This window comes from Bos indicus, chromosome 29 (assembly GCF_029378745.1).
Source record: "Bos indicus isolate NIAB-ARS_2022 breed Sahiwal x Tharparkar chromosome 29, NIAB-ARS_B.indTharparkar_mat_pri_1.0, whole genome shotgun sequence".
Lineage (NCBI taxonomy): Eukaryota > Metazoa > Chordata > Mammalia > Artiodactyla > Bovidae > Bos > Bos indicus.
In genome coordinates, this window is record NC_091788.1 from 27,320,438 (window position 1) to 27,341,671 (window position 21,234).

At 40.2% G+C, this 21,234-nt stretch overlaps 1 protein-coding gene across 1 annotated transcript in view; it reads left to right on the forward strand.

The window, feature by feature from the left end:
- The first annotated feature begins 5,303 nt into the window (after positions 1–5,303).
- VWA5A (von Willebrand factor A domain containing 5A) overlaps positions 5,304–21,234 on the forward strand; it is a 29,773-nt gene continuing 13,842 nt past the window's right edge. The window contains exons 1-11 of the mRNA XM_019955257.2: positions 5,304–5,394; positions 6,368–6,412; positions 8,758–8,815; positions 8,919–9,121; positions 9,710–9,932; positions 10,054–10,229; positions 10,518–10,632; positions 15,129–15,298; positions 15,553–15,641; positions 16,282–16,426; positions 20,028–20,107. Of these exons, the coding sequence (XP_019810816.2) occupies positions 8,773–8,815; positions 8,919–9,121; positions 9,710–9,932; positions 10,054–10,229; positions 10,518–10,632; positions 15,129–15,298; positions 15,553–15,641; positions 16,282–16,426; positions 20,028–20,107 (1,244 nt within the window). The 5' untranslated portion in view covers positions 5,304–5,394; positions 6,368–6,412; positions 8,758–8,772. The remainder of the gene's footprint in view (positions 5,395–6,367; positions 6,413–8,757; positions 8,816–8,918; positions 9,122–9,709; positions 9,933–10,053; positions 10,230–10,517; positions 10,633–15,128; positions 15,299–15,552; positions 15,642–16,281; positions 16,427–20,027; positions 20,108–21,234) is intronic.

Genomic DNA, 21,234 nt, shown 5'->3' on the forward strand with positions numbered 1-21,234 from the left:
GCATGGAAAATCCCATGGACGGAGGAGCCTGGTGGGCTGCAGTCCACCGGGTCGATAAGAGTCAGGCACGACTGAGCGACTTCACTTTCACATTTCACTTTCATGCATTGGAGAAGGAAATGGCAACCCACTCCAGTGTTCTTGCCTGGAGAATCCCAGGGACCGGGGAGCCTGGTGGGCTGCCGTCTATGGGGTCGCACAGAGTCGGACATGACTGAAGCGATTTAGTAGCAGCAGCATCACCCCTCAAGATAATTTTGCAGCAAATTACAAATAATTTTTAGTTCCAAACAAACTACTTGCATGGTGAGACAGTGACACATACACACACTCACACAGGATCATAATAGTCTGTTATGAGATTTATTTTACTAAACATTATTCACAATATGCGTGATTCATGGGGTGGTAGAGGGCTCATATAGGTCTTAGGTATGCTTGAAGCTTTGTGTTTAAAATTTGTGTATTTTAACACAAAAAAATTTTTTTAAATGAAAATAAAAAATAAAATATTGACTCTAGTATACCTTACACAATAATTTTGCTAGAAGATATATAAGGAGAACAGATGTTTATCTGTAATATTTTATTTTAAGGAGAAGCAAGAATACTGTGTCAAATATCTACTCTTCTAGTACCATAAATCATCTTTGAGGACTCATTTCTTTTCATTAAGAGCTGATCTCTTAGCCAAATTCAAGTATAAAAAATAGCATTATGAATAAAATTCACATGCTGTACATCAGATTCCAGGAATTTATCTTATAACTTAAAACTTTTTAAAACAGTCACCATATAAGGTGGTTGATGTGTTAATGTGATAATCATCTCAAAATATACCAAATCATCAGTTTGTACACTTTAAGTATGTATGTGTGTGTGTACTCAATTGCCCAGTCTTGTCTGACTTTCTGAGATCCCATGGACCATAGCCCACCAGGCTCCTCTGTCCATGGAGTTTTCCAGGCAAGAATACTGAAGTGGGTTATCATTTCCTTCTCCAGGGGATCTTCCCAACCTGTAGATTGAACCCTTGACTCTTGCATCTCCTGCATTGGCAAGTGGATACATTTAAACTTGGGCTACCTGGGAAGCTTACACTTTAAGCATACACAATATTTATTTATCAGTTTTTTGTCAGTAAATCTAGGGGATACACCCAATCTCATTTTGTGATTTTTCTAGGAAACGAAAAACTTCTTATATAAATTAGTGTATCTTACCTCTTTTTCAGGCCATGGATCTCTAAGCTGGAGAAAAACAAAGTATTCTGATTGAATTAGGTATCTGGTGGTGAATATTTTATCTTACATCTGAATATCCCTTTGTGTCCTTCAGCCTAAGTGAATTCTCCCTACTTCTGAATACAGTTTAAAATCTACCCTTCCCTAAAGACGGCTGTTATCGCTATAGACAGTAGTGGTCTGCCTCATCTCTGAAACTCAACCAGTTCCTACTGCTTTTTATAATGACTTGTTGGTCTCCTCAGGGATGGGTTTGATACATTAGGAGTGATGGTTCTAAGTCAAAGAAAGCACTGGATATGGTGCTTCACTCATTCAGCTGTTGATCAGGATGAGGCATGTGTTGGCCAGTCCTCTCCTCACTAGACTGCAAGGTTGTGAAGAGAATGATGCTGCATCATCTTTCAGTGTGCTCATCTGTAGTAGACATCCTCAATACTTGTTTTGCTCATGTTCTGTGACTTGTGGGATCTTTGTTCCTCAACCACGGGGTGAAACCAAAAGTCATAGCAGTAAAAGCACTGAGTCCTAATCACTGGACTGTGAGAGAACCTCCAAAATACTTGATAAATAAATTTAAAAGATTCCATCATTTGTCATTTACAATTATGTGACTGAATTTTTTGCACTCCTGGACATATATTCAGAAAAGACAAAAACTAATTTGAAAAGATACATGCACCATCATGCTCATAGTAGCACTATTAAAAATAGCCAAGACGTGGTTCAGTGGTAAAGATTTCCACTGCCAAGTAGGAGATGTGGGTTCGATTCCTGGGTCAGGAAGATCCTCTGGAGGAGGAAACGACAACCTGCTCTAGAATTCTTGCCTGGGAAATCCCATGGATAGAGGAGCCTGGCGGGCTACAGTCCATAGGGTCACAAAAGAGTCAGACATGATTTAGTGACTAAACAACAGCAACAAAAAGACATGGAAGCAACCTAAATGTCCATTGTCAGATGACTATATGAAGAAGATGTGGTATATATAATATATACAATGGAATATTGCTCATACATTAAAAAAGAATGAAAAATGCCATTTGCAGCAACATGGATGGTCTTAGAGATTATTATATTAAGTGAAGAAAGTCCAATAGAAAAAGACAAATATGATATCAGTTATATGTGAAATCGAAAACAACTATACAAATGAACTCATTTACAGAACAGAAATAGGCATAGAAAACAAACTTATGGTTACCAAAGGTTTGAAAAGTGAGGGATAAAATAGGAGTTTGGGATTAGTAGCTACCCACTACTACATATATGTGAGAGTTGGACTGTGAAGAAGGCTGAGTGCCAAAGAATTGATGCTTTTGAACTGTGGTGTTGGAGAAGACTCTTGAGAGTCCCTTGGACTGCAAGGAGATCCAACCAGTCCATTCTGAAGGAGATCAGCCCTGGGATTTCTTTGGAAGGAATGACGCTAAAGCTGAAACTCCAGTACTTTGGCCACCTCATGCGAAGAGTTGACTCATTGGAAAAGACTCTGATGCTGGGAGGGATTGGGGGCAGGAGGAGAAGGGGACGACAGAGAATGAGATGGCTGGATGGCACCACTGACTCGATGGATGTGAGTCTGAGTGAACTCCGGGAGTTGGTGATGGACAGGGAGGCCTGGCGTGCTGCGATTCATGGGGTCGCAAAGAGTCGGACACGACTGAGCGACTGAACTGAACTGAACTGAATTACATATAAAAATAGATGAACAACAAGGACCTACCATATAACACAGAGACCTATACTCAATATTCAATATCTTGTAATAATTTATAAAGGAAAACAATGTGAAAAAGAAAGCATACATACATATATATATATAACTAAATAACTTTACTGTATACTTGAAACTGATACAACATTGCAAATTAACTACATGTCAACAAAAATTTTTAAGGGAGAAAGAATAGTTATATAATTTTGGGGTAGGAATAAATTTATGTAATATTTGAATTATTCTTATATTTTTTAAATTAAAACTTTATCCATGTCTTACTTAAAAAATATGACTGGAAATCTACCACTATAGTTTAAAATACTTAAGAGAATATTACATTCTTTCTTTTACACATTCTATTTCTTCATCATTGTGTTCTAAATATGTATCTGATATTAGGCTATATTAATTGCATTGTTCAGGAAATGTGATATCACACGGTTTCCACTTGTAAAAAGAATATTAGAGGATATATTCTTACAAATACTCAGGCCACTAAACCCCAGAAATCAGAATTCCTTGAGGGACACTTGCTTTTATATTTCTCGGCATAAAATACTTGAACTGAGAACAGAAGTCACGTTCATTTAAACCTGCTTCTTCTTAATGTAAAGATGAAAAGGAATAACTGACATCTTTCCTCTTAAAATGATGAGATTAGGGAAAGAAAAGATACCCAGCTAGTTTCAGAGGAGGAAGGTGAGTTTCATAGTCACAATGTTCATGTTATATAGGAATTAAAACAAAAAGATTCTAAATTAACTCCTGATTTTCCCGTAAGCTAGAGGTTCTGATGTTTGCAGGCCACCGAGCCATAGGAGTGGAGAGAAGAGCCTGTGGACACCTATCTTAAACTCAGATGTGTAGTGTCCACTTAATGCTTAGTTAAGTCACATAGTGTCTAATGTGTGAATTAGTGTGTGACATCATCAGCCTCTAAAATAGAAATTTAATTCTAGAAATATTTTTATACACAATGGACAATGCACAAAATGTCTTGTTTAATTTGTATGGCAATTCTTAGAAGTATTTATTATTTATTTTTTACAGGTTAAAACATGAGCTCAGAGAGCCTCTCTGATGGATCAGACGGTACCCTGTGTACTGAAACAAAATGTATTTAACTCGTCATTCAGTGCTGTTTCTGCCACTTCTGTGTTAATGGTTCCCTTCTTTAAAAGGGGGCAATTATTTGACAGTCAACTTTGATTTTTAAAAAATTATATTCTAGACCCGTGCTGTTGGATATTATAGTCACTAGCTAAGTGTGGTCACTGAGCATTTACAATGTAGTATGATTTTAGGTATAGTGTAAATATAAATACATTATTAATTTCAAAAATTTGTACACAAAAACGCAAAATGCTTCATAAGGAGTTTTACATCATTATATGTTAAAATAGAAGTTTTTGTATATACCATATTAAATACAGCATTAAATTGATTTCAGTTACTTTTTTTTTTCTTTGCTTTTAAAAAATGGGCTTCTAGGACATTATAATCACTCATGTGACTGTATTATCTTTCCTTTTCTAATTTTTTTTTTCTTTTTAGTTTTTTGGCCATGTGGTATGTGGGATCTTAGTTCCCCGGCCCTGGCACATCACACCTGCACATCTTACACTGGAAGGGTGGTGTCTTAACCACTAGACCACCAGGGAAGACCCTGCATTATCTTTCTATTGAGCAATCATGATCTAGACTTCACTTTTGAAAAAATACTTTTCAATTCTCATAGTTTTAATAGTAGTATGTAGTACATGGAAATGTTTAAAAATGTAGCTTTTAAATTGCTAAATTGCTTTTGAATTCCAAAATGCACCTAAGGCCTGAATGAGCACAAATATTCTCAGTTATTTGCACTGTTAGCCCCCAGCATTTGATTTTATAGTCAGAATGAAAAACCCACAAGTGACTCATGACTGAAAGACTTGGTCTGTGGGTGCCTTTCCTTGGCTCCTCATTTTCCCCACATATTGTAGGAGGGGATACAATCTTGGAACAAACGACTCAAATGAAAAATGAATCAATGATATAAAACCAATATAGTTTGGTGCCTAGCACAGTAAGAATGAAGAAATGCTAATTCAGTCTATTACAAAAACATGTGATTTTTGATGTTAATGTAGTTTCATTAACTACATTAACTACAGGGAAGGGAAAAATCCCTTCCCTGTGCCTCTCCTCTGATTGTTCCTTAACTGAGACCAGACAAAGGAAAAAGAAAAGAAAACAAACGTTCCAGGGTTGAGGACTTGAACCAGAGAGAAGTGAAATTTTCAATATTCTGTGTAAGAATTTTCCATCGATCCCTTAGTCACGTAGTCACTACCTTACATCCGGTCCCTAGGAGGGGGCGTGGCTTCCTGAAAATTCTGTCTGCAGCTGTTTTCTGCCTGCAGCGACGCAGAGTGCTGGGAACAGCTGGAGGTAAGTGACTAGGGTGCCCGCGCCGGCGCTGAATGGCACCCTTGCTCCTGAGGATTGAGACCTGCCTCTTCCAACTCCCTTTCCCCATCTTTAAATCTTTCGGGGCTCGTTTTAACTGCAAGCCCAGGGTAGGGAACTTAGTCCTGGAGTGCGATGCCTTGAGGGTATCTGCGGGTTTGGTGGTTCTGGGGAATCTTGCTGAATGTGGAAGGGGGATGTAGCCATCTCCGGATAATCCCAAGACCCCTCTTTCGACTTCACTTCTCTTTTACTTCATTTTACTTTTGGTCAACTTCTCTCGTTCTTTCTTCCTTCCTTTGTTTCCTGTGGACACTTGATGCTTTGTCAATTTTATGTGATTTTATGCTGGGGAAATGGAGCTTCAAGCCCTCTCTCTCTAAGTCCTCCCACCCCCCCCACCCCCCACCCCCTCCCCAGTCGTATTGCAGCCCCTAAAGCTTTCTATATAAAAATTCAGATCCCTTCCGTTAGTATTTGGATGCTGAAATTTTAGGACTGAATAAGGACTCAGTCACTCTCCGTTTCTAGAGGAGTCCCGCTTTCACCCACTCCCCCGGATTCCGGGTTCTCCACTTCTCCCCTGCAGCAGGCTGCAGGGGTGTGACCCACTGCGCCACCGCCCGCTGCTCCTTCCCGCCCCCGCTCTGCCGGGGCTCCTGCATTCCAGAGGGTCCGCCTAGCATGAGGCCCCCCGCCCCCGGCTCAATGAGCCATCCTCTGCTCTCCCTGCTGCCTGGGATTCAAGGCTTTGACCTTGGCCAGCCGCTGTGGCCAGTCTGCCTACCTGTTGCTGGGTGCATTTCTGAAGTGCCTTCTTGAAGGAAGAACTAATTCTGACGCAGCATCATTTATTTGGGGAAGGGTAGGGGAGAGGGTTCAGGAAATCAAATGTCTGGCAAAGAGGGATTTGATCTGGGGTCATAATCAGAAAATAGTGTTGTTTTCTTTATAGGAGACGTCCCTCTGCTTCTCTCACCCCATCTGAAAACCACCCTGGGTGAGTATTACCTAATTTTGGAGCATGGGCGGCCTGACATCTGACGCAGTTTCTTCAGCTGTTGTACCCGGTGTCGGTGTCCTTCTCCTGCTTTAAGCTCCCTGCTGGTGTGGTTAGAAATTCTTCCTGCCCCCAGCTCCAGCCTGTTCTACCAGGGAATTTAGCCCAGTCAGGAGTCTGCCTGGAAACCTCTCCTCCCTCACAGCTGCTACTGCGCTCTGTGTTTCTCTGTCGGATAGTGTGCTATTTTACCATGCTCAGTTTTTACTCAGTTGCTCAAAATAAAAACAGACACGGAAGGAAGAGCCTGTTTTATTGGCTCTGATTTTTGAGGAGGGGCACCATGATAAGAAACAGGATTGCTATCATCTGGAGGGGCAACCTGGACTTTGCTCTGGATTGTGGATAGTGTGTGATATATTTTAAATGGTGATTGGGATGAGCATAGATGGCCTTGAATACTTACAGGCAATCTCACAAATGCTTGGGTTCAGAAAAGTTCCAGGGCATGTTCAATGGTAGAACCAGCTCCACCTGTTACTTCTCTGCATAAAGGAATCATAATGTAAATCACAGTATATGTAAATACATTGATTTCTTTGTTAACATGTCACATGAAATGGTTGTCTAAGGTTATAGTAAAACTTGGAAGATATGTTTAGAATGGCCTGATTTAAAATAGAGGACATGCTACATGTAGCATGTAATATACATATATATATATACACATATATATATACTATATATATACACACACACACTACAAATAGGTGATTCCCAGGTGGCTCAGTTATAAAGGATCACCACTATCAATTCAGGAGATGCAGGAGACAAGGATCCTTGGGTGGGGAAGATCCCCTGGAGAAGGAAATAGCAACCCACTCCAGTATTCTTGCTTGGAAAATTCCATGGACAGAGGAGCCTGGCAGGCTACAGTCCAAAGCACTGGACACAACTGGGCACAAACATGTGTACAAACCACACACACACATACAAATGTATCATCAACAGGAGAATCCATCAGCAATTTCAATGATGAGCCACAAAAGAAAAGCTATAAGGTAATTGCTCCAAATTGTAAGGGGGTCCATTTTGAATTTGGCAGCTTCCTACTTGTCTGAATAGCATGATCAAAGTAACAGCAGAGGTCTATTTAATAGTAGTAAAAGGAATAATAGAAACAATACTTATGTCTATTAACATTGATTAACTGTTTCCTATAAGTCAGGCACTGTTCTAGGAACTTCACACATACTAATTCATATGTGCATATATGATATACAGGTATTATGGTTTTCATTTTAGCAAGAGAATACTGAGATTCAGAGGGGTTAAACTAATTACACTGATTCAATATATCTAACAAGTGGTGTATTAAATATGCTTTGGAAAAAACTGGAGCTAGCCTTTGAACAAGCCTCAGGGTTTTTCAGAGATTTCCTATTTAGTATATACTCAAGGCAATGGCACCCCACTCCAGTACTTTTGCCTGAAAAATCCCATGGACGGAGGAGCCTGGTAGGCGGCAGTCCATGGGGTTGCTAGAGTCGGTCACGACTGAGCAACTTCACTTTCATTTTTCACTTTCATGCACTGGAGAAGGAAATGGCAACCCACTTCAGTGTTCTTGCCTGGAGAATCCCAGGGACGAGGAAGCCTGGTGGGCTGCCATTTATGGGATTGCACAGAGTTAGACACGACTGAAGCGACTTAGCAGCAGCAGCACTGAACCTTACAGGTTCCCCACCTGGGTCTGACATTTAGAAGGAGCCTTACTACTGGGTTTTCTCCAGTGGTTTAGATGGTAGATAATCAGCCTGCAATGCAGAAGACTTGGGTTCCATTCCTGGGTCAGGAAGATCCCCTGGAGAAGGGAATGGCAACCCACTCCAGAAGGGGTTGCCTAAAGGGTTCCATAGATAGAGCAGCCTGGTGGACTACAGTCCATGGGGTCACAAAGAGTCAGACACAACTGAGCAACTGACTCTTTTCTTACTATTAGCAACTTTTTCACCTATCCAGTCTTTTTCTAGGTTCCTTCCTCTACCATTATGCCAGAGAGAAGCAAATATAATGCTGGTACTTGAGTGATTGGGCTTGTCTGGTGGCTCATCTGATAAAGAATCAGCCTGCAATGCGGGAGACCTGGGTTCGATCCCTGGATTGGGAAGATCCCCTGGAGAAGAGAACAGCTACCCATTCCAGTATTCTGGCCTGGAGAATTCCATGGATTATATAGTCCATGGGGTCACAAAGAGTAAAAACGACTGAGCGACTTTCACTTTCATTTTCGAGTGAATAGTTCCCAGCATGTTACTCTGTTTATCATGTGTTTTTTTCCACAGTATCCCTGTGTCACCATGGTGCACCCAGGAGGCCTCCTAACCCCCCGGGAGAAGCCAGGTAAGTCGGACTCATAACTCTTACTTGCCTTTGTACCTAACCTGGCCTACAGGAGGCATTCAATTACATTCTGTTGAACTCTTGAACTCTGGTCTGTCTCCAGTGCCACTGAAGAGCATCTCTGTGACCTTGTCCATCTGTGAGTTTGTGGCTGGTGTGTCTGCAACCTTAAACTACAAGAATGAGGAGGAAGTTCCTTTGGAGGCTTTCTTTATATTCCCCATGGATGAAGACTCAGCTGTCTACAGCTTCGAGGCCATGGTGGATGGAAAGAAAATTAAAGCAGAATTACAGGACAAGATGACGGTACTGAGGATAAGTATATTACCTCCTTCCTCCTTTCCCTAATGCATACTCTTCAGGATCTCTAGCAAATGCAACTTCACAAAAAATGCTGATGTTGAATGCTCTTTCCTCTATTCCCCTCTAACTGCTATTTTCCTAAAATCATTTGGAGGGAAAGTCAATAAGAGTCACTTAAGGTACAGCTGTGGGGATTTCCCTGGCGGCACAGTGGATAACAATCTGCTTGCCAATGCACGGTCATGGGTTCAATCTCCGGTCTGGGAAGATTCCACACGCCACGGGGCAACTAAGCCCATAAGCTGCAAGTACTGAAGCCCACATGCGAGCCTGTGCTCCACAAGAGAAGCCACCACACTGAGAAGCCCAAGCACCACAGTGAAGAGTAGTCCCTACTCACCACAATTAGAGAAAGCCCGAGCAGGCAACAAAGACCCACTGAAACCAAAAATAAAAGCAAATAATAAAATTTAAAAACAAAGTACAGGTGTGAACTTGGCAATACCAGTCACCGTTTCTCCCTGCTAGTCTTTGTCTTCTGTACCCTGTGTACCTTCACCGACTGTGTTGGCTTTCTTTCTCTGTCCTCAGGCACACACCAACTATGAGAACGCCATCATCCGTGGCCACCAAGCCTTTCTGTTAGAGGAGGACATGTGCTCCAGGGATGTGTTCTGTTGTAACGTGGGGAACCTCCTCCCCGGGTCGCAGGCAGAACTCACCTTGAAGTATGTGCAGGAGCTGCCCCTGGAAGCAGACGGGGCTCTGCGCTACGTGCTCCCTGCTATCCTGAATCCTCGGTACCAACTCTCTGGTCAGTCTCCTCTCCCTCCAAATACTCCTGGGGGAGTTGATGTAATTGGGGAAACCCCTTCAAGGCTGTAGGGTGCTAGAAAGTGTGGGAGGGAACACAGAACTAAAATAACTTTTTTTAGGATGTTCCGAGGACAGTTGCCTTAATATGAAGACTCCTGTAGTCTCTTTGGAGGACCTGCCCTACACAATCAGCATGGTGGCGACCATCAGTTCCCAGCATGGCATTGACAGGATTCAATCCAACTGCTCTTTGAGTCCTATTGAGTACCTTGGAGATAACAAGACTTCTGCTCAGGTAATTCACAAGAGAGCATTATCATTGCTGGTACCCTTTTCCTTTAGACCCTGACCTTGGTCCTCACTCACTTCTTCCTCCTTATTTTTTCTTATTAACCCAGAGGGGATCACACTGTGCTTCCTCCTCACCACCCTCCTTTAATCTCCCTAGCCTTCTCTCTGTTCTTGCTCCTGCTCTGTGTTGTTCTCCTTCGTGGAAGAAGCCTGTAGCCCTCAGCACTGACCTCAGCCCTGGGCAGAGGCAGCGATAGTCCTAACATGGCATCTTTGTCTGTTCCCAATTCAGGTTTCCTTGGCCGATGGACACAAGTTTGATAGGGATGTGGAGTTCCTGATTTACTACAGAGCAGTGCACACCCCTAGTGTAGTCGTGGAGATGGGAGAATCTACCACAAAGTCAGGTATTGTCTTTCTCTCTCAGCGGTTACCTCCTGAGGAGTAACTTTCTGATTTGGAATTATCTTCAAATTATCCTCAGTTTTATTGCCTTCTATCCAGTAGTGGGTGAAACATTGAAACAGCTTACATTATGATGTGAAAGAAATGGTTAAGTTCAATGAATATCTTGTGGTTATATCTTTTAGGCAAATCTAAGTACATCAGTACATAATTGAACCGAGGACATGAACAAATAATTCCCCAGAGGAAACACTAGTTTACAAACATGTGACGATGATCAGTCTCTACAAAGGCAAATAAAAATAAAAGTAATAATGTGACATTTTCACTTTTCAAGTTATCAGAGATTTCCAAATGATGCTTTAAAAGGTGTGGTGAATTTGGTACTCAGAGATTGCCTGAACCAAAATAATTTGGTATCAAGCTTTTGAGGGGAAATGTGGCCATAAGCGTCAAAATAAATGTTTATTTTGGTAATTCTAGGTTTGGGAATCTTACATATGAAAATAAATCTAAATATAAGTAAAAATATGGATTGAAAAGTTCTCTTCTCTTTTAATTTAATCATATCAAAGACCGGTAAGCAATCAAAATGTCTTACAGTGGTTAAATTCACTATGCTAGGTATATTTGATGAGTTACCATGTAACTACTAAAATAATACACATCAACAGATTGAAATAATATGCAAATAAGGTTTCCAAACATTGTTAAAGTAAAAATGAGTTGTAGAAGTAGATTACCACTAGGAAATAATCTATGCATGGGGAAAAACCATTTTAAAACAGAGAAAGTATGCAAGAAGTAATTGTGATTAGTTTAAAAGTAAGTTTACTTTTTAGATCTAACAATTTCTCCTGGTTTTGATTCATATACCTTCACGTAATCTCACCTGGAATTCTTTTTTTTTTTTTGTGGTAAATTTATATAATCAACTTTACTTTTGTAACTATTTTTAAATATAAAATCCCATTGCCTTGCATACATTCACCTTGCTGTTCAACCATTACCACCATCCATCTGCAGATATTTTTCATCTTGTCCTAGTTACTTAATTTCTGAGACTATGTTTAGTTTCTTACTGCTTAGTTATTATTATTATATTATAATATATTATATACAAATTATTATTGTAATTTCTTTAATGTGTCTTCTTTGGGGGACTTCCTTTGTGGTCTAGTAATTAAGACTTTGCCTTCCAATGTAAGGGGTGTGGGTTTGACCCCTAGTCAGGGAGCTAAGATCCTACATGCCTCGTGCCCCAAAAACAAAAATATGAAACAGAATCTATGTTGTAACAAATTCAGTAAAGTCTTTAAAATGGTCCATATAAAAAATCTTTAAAAAATATTAATAGCAATTTATCTTATTTTCTAAATTTTTCTTAATATATGTGTACTTTTCCTTATAATTATAACTGGTATAACCCATATCCATCTCTTGTTCTGTGGGGCCTTCTTGGGCTGCCAGGCCACTGGATTGCAGGGACCTGAAAGAGGTCTACAGCAGCTCCTCTTCCAGGAAGCCCTGTGCTCCATCTTTGTACATTAGTTGCCTGGCTTTGTCCTTTCCTTTTGGGGAGTTCCCCCTTGAGTGCCCCTGAAATTCTCCTGCAACAGTGACCTGGTCTTTGTGTGAGTATGTGTATGCTCATATGCTCAGTTGTGTCTGATTCTTTTCAACCCCAGAGACTGTAGCCTGCCAGGCTCCTCTGTTCATGGAATTTCCCGGGCAAGCATACTGGGAAATTCATTTCCTTCTCCAAGCTATCTACCTGACCCAGGGATTGAACCCACCCATGACTCCTGTGTTGACAGAGGGATTCTTTACTAATGAATCACCTGGGAAGCTGGACCTCATCTTTACTCAGTTATTTTAATCCCCTGGAGAAAGTTCTGTGATGTTGAATCTCAAGTGGTAAGGATTCAAATGTCAAGCCCTCTTCTTGCAAGCTCTATTAGCCATAGGAGGACTTCAGGGGATGCTTTACAAGTCTAGAGAATCCCGTCCAGCAGGGCCATTCACATCTTGCTTTCTAGATCATGTATTTGATCAAGATGACATGCTATTTCCATCCATACAAAGAAGCAAATGACAACTGACTGGTTGACTCACTAAAACAGTTTGTAGTTCGACCAAATGAAGCATACCACTAGATGACAGAAATGCATAGGCTGTACTTTCCATATTAAGAACATGATATTTTTAAAAATAGGATGTATAATTTAATAAAAATAATCACATAAAACAATTTATAAATAATTTTATAAAACTATTCTTAATCTAAGTTGAACCATAGGCTGAGTTCCTTAAGGGTATTACATCAGACTTCCCTCACTTAACTCTTAAAATAATATTTAAAAATTTTTTTATTGGAGTATAATTGATTTACAATGTTGTGTTTCAGGTATACAGCAAAGTGAGTCAGTTACACATACACATATATACACTCTTTTTTTGGATTCTTTTCCCATATGGGCCATTACAGAGTACTGAGCACATTTCCCTGTGCTATACAGCAGGTTCCTATTAGCCATCTATTTTATATATGGTAGTGTGTATGTGTCAATCCCAGTCTCCCAGTTTATCTATCTCCCCCACCTTATCCCCTGGTAGACATAAGTTTGTTTTCTACATCCATGACTCTACTCATGTTTCTTAAAATAATCTTGAGGCAGGTATTACTACTTTGATTTCACAGGAAACAAGATAGCAAGCAGAGGAGCTAGGATTTGAAATGCCTCATTTAAAAAAGAGGAACTCGAGACTCTGGAGATGAAAATAATTTGAGCCATGACAAAAGAATAATGGTAAATGAAATATATATATAGTATTTCCTATGTGTCTGGCATTGTTCTAAAGTTATATATTGACTCATTTCATTGTTGTGGTAACCTCTCTGACCTCTTAGTACAGTGCCAGTCCCACTGTAAAGAGTTGTCTCTCAGAATGGAAAGTAATCTACCTTGCTCATTAAAAAAAAAAAAAAAAAAAGCTACTCCTTTATATCCAGAGATTCAGGATTGTATAAAAGTTATTTTTGAATCAGTGCTCTATCAAGTATTTGCTGAGCCACACCCATTTTATTTGGAAGCCATTTTGGTTATTGAGATATCTCAGAGGTAAGAGGTTAAACTGAACCAGATCTTGTTAACATTCTGAATCCTGGGGTACTGATAATTTAAAACTGTAATCCTAGAATCACTTTATAAAAATGGGATGCTGGAATTTAATTCTGTGTCTTTTTATATTCTCTGAACAGTAAAACTAGAGTTAGTATAACCCACCCATTCTTATTTCATCTCCTGTATCTGTTTTCACTTGTTCCTCAAAATAGAATCACAGCTCTGGCTTTTGCAACTTGGTAACATAGGCTAGACGCCCATGATCTCTTCCATACCATTATTTGGATGATGCTAGTATTAGAGTGCAACACACATTTACGTACCTCTCTTTCTTTGTTCTGGAGAGTATCATAAGTGCTTTGTACCCAACTGAAGCACAGATGGATTTCCTTGTCCTGTATGACACTCATTACACTCTCAGCTCTTGTAAATTGTCAGCATAAAAATTATCCACACCGTCATCATTGTTTTTTTTCAAAGCTGTAATTAAGAATTAAGGACAGGCTTTCCTGGGGGCTCAGATGGTAAAGACTCTGCCTGCAATGCCAGGAGACCTGGGTTCGATCCCTGTTTGGGAAGATCCCCTGGAAAAGGAAATGACAGCCCACTCCAGTATTCTCACCTGGAGAATTCCATGGACAGAGAAGCCTGGCAGGTTACAGTCCATGGGGTGGCATAGAGTCGGAGACAACTCAGCGACTAAAAGTTTCTTTTCCCTGGTGGCTCAGTGAAAGAATCGACCTGCCAATCAGAAGATACCAGTTTGATCCCTGGTCCAGGAAGATTCCACAAGCCACAAAGCAACTAAGCCCATGTGCCACGCTATTGACCTTGTGCTTTAGAGCCTGGTAACTGCAGCTACTGGGCCTGCACACCCTAGAGCCCATGCTGGGCAACAAAAGGAGCCACTGCAAGAAGTCCATGCACCACAACTAGAGAAGGCCCACGTGCAGCAGCCAAGACCCACACAGCCAAAAATAAATTAAAAAGTTATTTAGAAAAAATAGAATTAAGGACCCCATGTAAATAAATTTCCCTTTGATTTGATGTGAAGATATCAAATAAATTAGCTTGATTCCTCTGACAAATCCTGGGACATTTTAACGATGTATTTCATTCCCAACTGCTAGGCGATTTACATCCAGATATAGTATTTTAATATTGCTTGTATATAGTAAATTCTACCCTCTTTCATATCTGTAACACATCTGTATCTTTTATATGTTTGTAACTCACCTCAAACTCTTTGCCAGCAGATATGGTATAAAGATTAAGCTGTTTTAGATTTGTGTTTTCTTAGCTCCTTGGGTAACTCACTACAATTGATTCTTGAGTTCCCTGTTTCTTACCACGTCTTTATTCTTTCTGAGTAGATGGTGTGTTGGGAGATCCAGCTGCAATGGTGACTTTCTACCCGAATATCCCAGAAGCTCAGCCATCAATTGCCTGCGGAGAATTTATCTTCCTCATGGACTGCTCAGGAAGCATGCAGAGCCCCATAAGTAAACAGAGTAAATCTCAGCTGCGCATAGATGTAGCCAAGGTAAAAGTAGTTTCTTTCTTTTCCTGGTCACTTGCTCAAGTGGGAGTGAATCTTGGGGATTAAATTAGGGTCCATTGGAGCTATAGGTCTGTTCCCCATCTGAGTTACGGTTAACATGACTACTCTGAGGTTAGCCTTGGAATAGAAGGGTCTGGGGGAATGAAAGGGTGAAGACACATTCCTGAGTTAGATTAGCAGAGTCATGTGATTGAGAGGATCCTTTCTTACTGTCTTCTTACATGGTCTTCTTTCAGGAAACACTGATTTTGCTTCTGAAGAGTTTGCCTCTAGGCTGTTATTTCAACATCTATGAATTTGGATCTACTTATGAGGCATTCTTTCCGTAAGTTTCCAGAAAGTCCATAGAGAATTCAAAAAGCTACTTTATACAATGAAATATTACTGAAAAGGAACAGATTTGAGTCAGTTGTTGTGACTCCTCTCTCCCCTTACACTGAGTAAAGTAAGTCAGATAAACAAGTATCATATATTGATACATATGGAGTCTAGAAAAATGATATTGATGAACCTAGTAGGGAACAGATTTGTGGACACAGTGAGGGAAGGTGAGGGAGGGATGAATTGAGAAAGTAGCATTGACAGTATATACAACATCACGTGTAAAATGGATAGTGGGAAGTTTCTATGTAACACAGGGAGCCCAGCCTGGCCTCTGTGATGGGTGGTATGGAGACAGGGGAGGGAGGGTTAAGAGGGAGGGGATATATATATATAAAACTATGACTGATTCATGTCGTATGTCAGAAACCAACACAACATCAACGCAATTTTCCATCAATTAAAAAATAAATAAAAATCTTAAAAAGGCTACTTTAAAGAAAGGACTAAATTGTTAAAGGGGTTGCTGTAGAATTGACTTTGGCTTTGGAGATTTCAAGTTAAAGTTGTTTACAATTCAGGGACTTAATACTGGGCTATGTCCACCAGCCTTCATTTCACTGGGGAGTGTTTGTTTTTCTCAGGAATAGTGTGAAGTATGCTCAGAGTACCGTGGAGGAGGCACTGCGGAGAGTTAAGCTTATGAGGGCTAACCTCAGGGGTACGGAAATCTTGACAGCACTCCAACACATTTACAAGCAGCCTTCTGTCCCAGGCCACCCCCTGCAGGTAAGAGTTGGAACAGAGATCAAAAAAGGGATGGAATGGAATCCCTGTTCAAGAATCCATAGCTCTGGGCTTCATCACAGGATTGTTGAAAAGTGGTAGTCATTTAGCCGTGGGCTTCCCGGGTGAAATGGTATAGAATCATTGGTGGTAGAGCCTCAGTGGTATAGAATCCACCTGCTAATGCAGGAGACTTGGGTTCAAACTCTGGGTCAGGAAGATGCCCTGGAGATGGAATTAGCAACCCACTCCCGTATCTTTGCCTGAGAAATCCTGTAGACAGAGGAGCCTGGCTGGCTATAATCCCCGGTCACAGAAGAGTTGGACACGACTTAATGACTAAACAACAACAACAAAATTTAGCTTTATGTCCCATAATAAAGAGACTAAGATGAGGCATTTGATGGAATTCCTCTCCCTTAGCTCCATACTATGGACAATGGATGAAGGAAGCTCTTTTGGGAAGTGCGACAGAAGCCTTACATGAAACTAGCAGAGGAGATGCTGAATATTCTCAGGGTTCTGATCAGACCATGTGAGGGATGTGAACATTAGGAACCTCATACCTGTCTGAATCACAAAAACCATAATCACAGAAAAACTAGCCAATCTGATCACACGGACCACACCTTGTCTAACTCAATGAAACTAAGCCATGCTGTGTGGGTCATGGTGGAGAGGTCTGACAGAATGTGGTCCACTGGAGAAGGGAATGGCAAACCACTTCAGTATTCTTGCCTTGAGAACCCCATGAATAGTGTGAAAAGGCAAAATGATAGGATACTGAAAGAGGAACTCCCCAGGTCAGTAGGTGCCCAGTATGCTACTGGAGATTAGAGGAGAAGTAACTCCAGAAAGAATGAAGGGATGGAGCCAAAGAAAAAACAATACCCAGTTGTGGATGTGACTGGTGATAGAAGCAAGGTCCAGTGCTATAAAGAGCAATATTGCATAGGAACCTGGAATGTCAGGTCCATGAATCAAGGCAAATTGGAAGTGGTCAAACAGGAGATGGCAAGAGTGAACGTCAACATTCTAGGAATCAGCAAACTAAAATGGACTGGAATGGGTGAATTTAACTCAGATGACCATTATATCTACTACTGTGGGCAGGAATCTCTTAGAAGAAATGGAGTAGCCATCATGGTCAACAAAAGAGTGAAATGCAGTACTTGGATGCAATCTCAAAAATGACAGAATGATCTCTGTTCGTTTCCAAGGCAAACCATTCAATATCACAGTAATCCAAGTCTATGCCCCAACCAGTAACGCTGAAAAGCTGCTGTTGAATGGTTCTATGAAGACTTACAAGACCTTTTTGAACTAACACCCAAAAAAGATATCCTTTTCATTATAGGGAACTGGAATGCAAAAGTAGGAAGTCAAGAAACACTTGGAGTAACAGGCAAATTTGGCCTTGGAGTACGGAATGAAGCAGGGCAAAGGCTAATAGAGTTTTGCCAAGAGAATACACTGGTCATAACAAACACTATCTTCCAACGACATAAGAGAAGACTCTACACATGGACATCACCAGGTGGTCAACCCCGAAATCAGATTGATTATCTTTTTGTAGCCAAAGATGGGGAAGCTGTATACAGTCAGCAAAAACAAGACCAGGAGCTGACTGTGGCTCAGATTGTGAACTCCTTATTACCAAATTCAGACTTAAATTGAATAAAGTGGGGAAAACCACTGGACCATTCAGATATGACCTAAATCAAATCCCTTATGATTATACAGTGTAAGTGACAAATAGATTTAAGGGACTATATCTGATAGACAGTGCCTGATGAACTATGTGACATTGTACAGGAGACAGGGATCAAGACTATCCCCCTGGAAAAGAAATGCAAAAAAGCAAAATGGCTGTCTGAGGAGGCCTTACAAATAGCTGTGAAAAGAAGAGAAGTGAAAAGCAAAGGAGAAAAGGACAGATATAAGCATCTGAATGCAGAGTTCCAAAGAATAGCAAGAAGAGATAAGAAAGCCTTCCTCAGCGATCAGTGCAAAAAAATAGAGGAAAACAACAGAATGGGAAAGACTAGAGATCTCTTCAAGAAAATTAGGGATACCAAGGGAACATTTCATGCAAAGATGGGCTCAATAAAGGACAGAAATGGTATGGACCTAACAGAAGCAGAAGATTTTAAGAAGAGGTGGCAAGAATACACAGAAAAACTGTACAAAAAAGATCTTCACGACTAAGATAATCACGATGGTGTGATCACTCTTCTAGAGCCAGACATCCTGGAATGTGAAGTCAAGTGGGCCTTAGAAAACATCACTACAAACAAAGCTAGTGGAGGTGATGGAATTCCAGTTGAGCTCTTTCAAATCCTGAAAGATGATGCTGTGAAAATCCTGCACTCAATATGCCAGCAAATTTGGAAAACTCAGCAGTGGCCACAGGACTGGAAAAGGTCAGTTTTCATTCCAGTCCCAAAGAAAGGCAATGCCAAAGAATGCTCAAACTACTGCACAATTGCACTCATTTCACACGCTAGTATAGTAATGCTCAAAATTCTCTAAGCTAGGCTTCAGCAGTATGTGACTGCGAACTTCCAGATGTTCAAGCTGGTTTTAGAAAAGGCAGAGGAACCAGAGATCAAATTGCCAACATCTGTTGGATCATCAAAAAAGCAAGAGAGTTCCAGAAAAACATCTATTTCTGCTTTATTGACTATGCCAAAGCCTTTGACTGTGTGGATCACAATAAACTGTGGAAAATTCTGAAAGAGATGGGAATATTGAAGAGGAACTAAAAAGCCTGTTGATGAAAGTGAAAGAGGAGAGTGAAAAAGTTGTCTTAAAGCTCAACATTCAGAAAACGAAGATCATGGCATCTGGTCCTATCACTTCATGGGAAATAGGTGGGGAAACAGCAGAAACAGTGTCAGACTTTACTTTTTGGGGATTCAAAATCACTGCCGATGGTGAAATCAGCCATGAAATTAAAAGATGCTTACTTCTTGAAAGGAAAGCTGTGATCAACCTAGATAGTATATTGAAAAGCGGACATATTACTTTGCCAACAAAGGTCCGTCTAGTCAAGGCTATGGTTTTTCCAGTGGTCATGTATGGATGTGAGAGTTGGACTATGAAGAAAGCTGAGCACTGAAGAATTGATGCTTTTCTACTGTGGTGTTGGAGAAGACTCTTGAGAGTCCCTTGGACTGCAAGGAGATCCAACCAGTCCATTCTAAAGGAGATCAGTCCTCGGTGTTCATTGTAAGGAGTGATGTTGAAGCTGAAACTCCAGTACTTTGGCCACCTCATGTGAAGAGTTGACTCACTGGAAAAGACCCTGATGCTGGAAGGGATTAGGGGCAGGATGAGAAGGGGACGACAGAGAATGGCATCACTGACTCGACAGACGTGAGTCTGGGTGAACTCTGGGAGTTGGTGATGGACAGGGAGGCCTGGCGTGCTGCGATTCATGGGGTCGCAAAGAGTCTGACATGACTGAGCAACTGAACTGAACTGAACTGACCTGTCTAAAGTGACATGAGTCTCTGGAATGAAATAGTTGAGGTTTTTGAAGGGCAAGTTCTGGTGTCTTTAAATATACTTCAGAGACTTGATGGATGTTTTCTTTCTACAGGTTTTTGTCTTTACGGATGGAGAAGTTACTGATACATTTACTGTCGTTAGAGAAGTTAAGAGCCACCGTCTAAGGCACAGGTATGACTTAATGTGCCTGGACCCACATAATGTCACATGCAATCTAGTGCCACCTATTAACAGTGTTCATATTCCTTTCAGACGACAGAATGATTCAAGTATTTTAGTTTTAATAGTGAAAATATTTTTCTATTTAATCTACTTCCTACTAAAAGAAAAAAGTAGTTTTCTAAATAATATCAACAACACAATGAAATCGTTATCTTGTGGTGTCTCTAAACCACAATGGAAACAAAAACTGAACAGTAGGATTTTTTTCTTTATTATAAACATTGCAATCAAAATAATACAGAAAATTACACAACTTTAAATATACAGCTGGGTGAATTATCAGAGCGACACACATGTGTAACCACCACACAAGTCTAGACCCAGAATGGTTCCTACTTCTTTATCCATTTCCATCACATCCTAATTTTATTCTCTACTCATTTTTTTCCTCTCCAAAGAGGAAATAAAATAACACTGTGGATTATTTTTGCTTGTTTTTGAATGAAAATAAATGAGTTATGCAGTATGTTTTTGTTTTTTTTCCCTTTTTTTAAATTATTATTATTATTTTTACTTTACAATATTGTATTGGTTTTGCCATACATTAACATGCATCTGCCACAGGTGTACACGTGTTCCCCATGTATGTTTTTTATTTCTGTGTATCTGGCTTTGTTCCCTCAGCTGTGTGTTGAGATTCATGCATATTTTGCATGGAGCCATAATTTTCATTGGTATATAGTATCCCATAGGGTGATTATACCATAATTTATTTATTGATTCTACTGCTGATAGTCTTTGGTTTAGTTGTTAAAAATTATACTTCTTTGAACATTCTTTAATTCTTTTACATGCATTTTTTGGACATGAACATGTGTATACATATATATGAATACATACATACATATCTATGCTCATATAATATAGAATTCAAACACACTGACATAGTTGTGAAATTTTGGGGGTATACCAAATAGTTTTCCAAGTTATTGTGCTAATATAATACATACCAGCATTGTATCAGGGTTCCAGTTGCCTCTTTACTTATCCAAAATTTGGCATTATTTGTCTGTTAAAACTGTAACTGTTTTTGTGGGTGTGTATAGTACTATCTTATCATGGTTTTAATTTACATT